A 4,736-nucleotide genomic window follows, 5' to 3' on the forward strand; every position below is an offset into this window, starting at 1 on the left:
GTTATTCAAGTTCACTGTTCGTTCGAGGTGTGGTAAACTGAAACACGTTACCTCCCGCATTGAAGCGTTCATCGTCGGAAGCAAATTTCAAGAGTGGCTGCATAAACTTTTGGAACCGTGATAGTTAGATAGTTATTAAGTAGAATAAGTAAAGTTTAAAATCTCAGAAAATGATATTTTACCAACCGGAGGTAGTATTTTAAAAGATTTGTATCTTACGCTACTGGACAATAAAAAAAAAAAAAAAAAAAAAAAAAACCATGACGTCCCATGACACGCTCATAGACCTGCAGCATCGAACACTCTATAATTTGTCACTAAAGGGAGAAATAGGCTTTGTACCTGTTGGTACGTAATTCCAGAACGAAGAAAGGAATTAAGAGCGTTGCCAATGGCATCAGTAATCTGCAACCGAGTCACCAGCTATGTAATTACAAACGCAAAGAGATCTTACTTATTCATAACAGCCTCCTCTCCTGATACCCCCTTCATTATCATTCACAAACTAAAGCTACGTACTTACGTATGTTACCGTCGTTGTTAGCGTGGCTCCCATCTAGTGAAATGAGGCTCATCCAGACTTGCAGATATTTATTAAATGCATCTAGGGTATTGATTCCCTTATTAAGCATGTGGCTCTCATTTTCATCCTACGAAAAACAAAGGATTGAAGCGCTTTTTATTTTGTAAGTAGTGCGCTCACTACTGCATGAAAACAAAAAGAACGGAATCAATCGGTGAAGTAATCGCTTGTTTTCGAATAGGATGAATTTGGGAGCGTGAGATGACTTATGGCACTCATACCCTATTTGGCGTCAATCGGCAACTTAAGATGCATAACGACTGCATCTGTTGCTAAAGAGGGCTGTTGCTCAAGAGGATCTCCAATCGTGAGGTCATTCATCCTCTATCGCTGATATAAGGCTTGAATCTTGTCCAAGATCCTCCGGAAAAAGGAGCTGCACCGACGGCGGTCAGTTCAGTGCTAGATCACGATTCGTGCTAACGAGATGGATTCTCCCGTAAGCGGTCCAACGAGTGTGGTATCGACCATACCGAAACGCCGTCAGGATTTGATCCGATGGGACGGTTGGGGTTATAAGGACTCGCGGTTCGTGTACGATGGGAAGGACTGTTCCTTCAGTGGAGACCGTTATCCGATGGGGAAAGGAGCGCGGTTGAATCGGTTGCGAGATTGGGTAATAAATAACTTTGATGTGGACCCTACCAAGAAGTTGGCAGATGTCGATGAACCGAGAGTGTTTCCAGATCCGGTTAGGTGTGTGGGGTTCCTGGATGGTTTGAAGATTTTGGGGGTGGAGTTCTCTGAAGATGGAATGGATCGGTTCATGCGCTGCCATGGACAAAATTTGGAGGATTTTGGAAATTTAAAGTATAACAGCTTTCCGAAGATTCCTGATTTGGTAGTGTGGCCAAGATGCCATGAACACGTGGTGAAAATTGTGGGATTAGCTGGAGATTATGACGTTGCATTAGTGCCCGTGGGAGGGAATTCGGCTGCGTCTGGAGCTTCAACAACACCGAATGTCCCGGAAAGAACGGTTGCGGTAGTGGATATGACACAGATGAATCGATTGTTGTGGTTGAACAAGGAAAATCTTACGGCGTGCTTTGAAGTCGGGATAGTGGGTCAGGACCTGGAACGAACGCTAGGAAAACAAGGCCTGACAATGGGTCATGAACCGGACTCGATCGAATTTTCTACGTTGGGAGGCTGGATTGCAACGAGAGCATCAGGGATGAAGAAGAATTTGTATGGGAACATTGAAGACTTGGTAATACGAATAAAGGTGGTAACCGGAATTGGAGTTATGGAGAAGCAGTTCACGGCTCCCCGAGCTTCGTGTGGTCCTGACCTGGATCACGTTATCTTCGGGTCCGAAGGTACACTAGGGATCATTACCGAGGCAGTGGTACGATTGAGACCAGTTCCGGCTGTCAGCCGGCATGGATCATTGGTATTTCCTAACTTTGAGACCGGTTTCAACTTTCTACGAGAGGTAGCCAGGAAACGACTTCAGCCTGCGAGTATTCGGTTGATTGATAACCCTCAGTTTGAATTTGGTCAGTATTTGCAACCGGACGGACCATGGCACACAGAACTTGTGGACGGCTTCAAGAAGCACTACCTTACGAAAGTATGCGGATTCAAAATGGACCAAATCGTCGCCGTAACGTTGGTTTTCGAAGGTCAACGAAAGAGTGTGGAGTCGCAAGAGATGTTGATCTACAAAATTGCTGCCAAATACGGAGGTTTGAAGGGAGGATCCAAAAACGGGGCAAAAGGTTATGCCTTGACCTTCGTAGTTGCCTATATTAGGGTTAGCTCACATTGTTCAAAAATAAATAATAGACAACCTCATTAACTAAATAACCTTCACAGGATTTCGGATGGGACATCAACCTCATAGCGGAATCGTTCGAAACCAGCGTCTCCTGGGACAAGTGTCTGTCGATGTGTAACAATGTAAAATCGTGCGTAAAGAGAGAGTGCAATCGTCATGGAATCACGCGGCTGATCGTCAGCTATCGGGTGGCGCAGATTTACGACGATGGCTGTTGTGTGTACTTCTATTTGGTCGCCAAGCACGAGGACGATCGGGTTAGTCCGGCGAAGACGGTGAAAATGATCGAAGAACGTGCCAGGGAAGAAATACTGGCATCCGGTGGAACTTTGTCCCATCATCATGGCGTCGGGAAGAAGAGGAGTAAGTGGTATCCAGCGAGCGTTTCGCAGGTCGGCGTTAGTGTACTGAAGGCGATCAAAAGGGAATTAGATCCGAAGAATATTTTTGCTGCCGGAAATTTAATTGATGATAGTGTTATATCAAAACTATAATATTGTTTAGTTTGATGTTTTATGGAAATAAATATACGGAACATTCTAGTTAGACTATTTCATCTACCGTTTACTATCTGTTATCCTTCAAAATGCGATTGAAACAAGGAGTAAGTTGAAAAATTGTTCGGATTTTCCGGAATACCCGAGTTTGTGATCAGCAGACGGTGTTGGTGCTTGAAAGCTACTAGCATCTTGACTGTAAGACGCAAGTCACCGAGGGCTACAAGACGTTTGCCTGACGAGTAAACAAACTGTGTGTCGAGTTCGAACTTGAGAAGCTTTCGGAAGATCAATTTAAGTGCCATGTTCTTTCGATCATAGGGGAAGAAAAAGCGAAAAAGATTCGTGAAAGCTGAAGTCATCGTTAGGCAGGTCTGTCTTTAGTTGGATACTGCGTCGGATATTAGCATCATCTCCGAGCAGACATGGCAGAAGATGGGGTAGCCTGCACTAACTCCAGCGACACTCCGCGCAGCAGCAGTGACAGATAAACCTCTAAAACTACAGTTCCAGTAGTGCTGCAAAGTCGTTACTTATCAAGAGGGAGAAGTGCACTGGTCGATTCTACGTAAGCAACAGCTCAATCTGCTTGTGCTGTTTCAATCTCAATAACGCCCTCAATCTTGGGTCGATGCCAATGGACCAGCTCTGCAACCAAGTCCGCAAGGTTTAACCTATCACTGTCACTCGAGAAAGGTGGTCTGGTCTACGCTAAGATGCAAGCAAGCAATACCGTGACCGCATGCTTGCCGCACATGCGGGGAGGACACACCTCCGGATAATCTTGTCCAGAGGATGTGTAGGGATGAGTTTGGCTGGAATACCGTTACAACGGCTTGGAGCTACATCATCTTGGTTTGAAAACTACTGGTGTTGATAGGGGTGAGTGTTCGTGAAAATTTTTCGTGTTTTTCATGTGCGATGTTTGCCTATGCATAACTTTTTAATTTCTCTGCCAATTTTCATGAAATTTTCACTGAAGGTAGCTGATTTAGTGTTTATTATGCCTGCCAAATTTGATGATTTTTGGTATAGTACTTTCAATAGTACAATCGACACAATAAAGGGTATTGAATAATTGCTTTCTGAGGGGCTAAAATCACGTTCAGTCCCATACATGTTTCGACTATAAAATGGTTGGTAATACATCGATTTTTTTTTGAAATTTTGCTCATGCAACAAATGTAGATTGAGAGGTTTTTGTTCAAAATTTCAGCCATTTCCGTTGCCAAATTCAAAAGTTACAGTGCTGATAAGCAAAACTAGGGGCTGTACAAAATTGAATGGCGCTCATTCTACTATTTCATAGCTACATTAAAAAGTACTGCACCGATTCACATGAAATTTTGTAGGTGAAATGAATACATCTTAAGATGTTGTTAGGCCAAGTTTGAGCAATTTTAATGTATCTATTGCAGAGTTACAGTTGTATTTTTGTGTCCCGATTATTGCGTATACAGGCTTTATTGTATAGGGCACTCACTCTCACAAGCTACCGCTTGAGACGAATGGCTTGTCAGCATGAGTAGTGTGTGAATGATTGGGAATTGACCTTGTTGGGTTGCTCACGAATAGAGCTCTCGGACTCTGTCAGTTCTCACATCGAGGAACAGAAAACGACCGCCGCAGTCATTCATTTTCAGCTGAAAAACAGGCACTGACACTGATATTTTGCAGGACTGATTCTGAGCAACTCTATGAAGGAAAATGTACTCTCCAGCACAGTGTTTTGTCCCAAGACCTGGACCTTCTGTTCAGGCGGCTGTTGAGCAGATTATCGCCCCCTGGCTTAGCCTCCCATCAAACAGCTGTGCAGACGAACAACTACCAACAGAATACCGAAGCTCGTGATGATTCCCTCCATAAGCGGCAA

The 4,736-nt window shown here is 43.9% G+C and overlaps 1 protein-coding gene across 1 annotated transcript; it reads left to right on the forward strand.

Annotated features, from left to right (window-relative positions):
• Positions 1–899: 899 nt before the first annotated feature.
• On the forward strand, positions 900–2,871 carry LOC109416395 (alkyldihydroxyacetonephosphate synthase-like). Its single transcript, XM_019690433.3, has 2 exons — positions 900–2,342; positions 2,405–2,871. Exons 1-2 carry the CDS (start codon positions 1,011–1,013, stop codon positions 2,858–2,860), a joined length of 1,788 nt encoding a protein of 595 aa, XP_019545978.2. The 5' UTR covers positions 900–1,010; the 3' UTR covers positions 2,861–2,871.
• Positions 2,872–4,736: the final 1,865 nt, after the last annotated feature.

Source organism: Aedes albopictus, chromosome 1, assembly GCF_035046485.1.
Source record: "Aedes albopictus strain Foshan chromosome 1, AalbF5, whole genome shotgun sequence".
In the NCBI taxonomy this organism is placed as follows: Eukaryota; Metazoa; Arthropoda; class Insecta; order Diptera; family Culicidae; genus Aedes; species Aedes albopictus.

Excerpts from the sequence above, each read along its gene's own strand:
- LOC109416395 (XM_019690433.3), top strand. The coding sequence starts at position 1,011 with ATGGATTCTCCCGTAAGCGGTCCAACGAGTGTGGTATCGACCATACCG. Across the intron at positions 2,343-2,404 it reads TCGTAGTTGCCTATATTAGG|GATTTCGGATGGGACATCAA; the intron begins GTTAGCTCACAT and ends TAACCTTCACAG.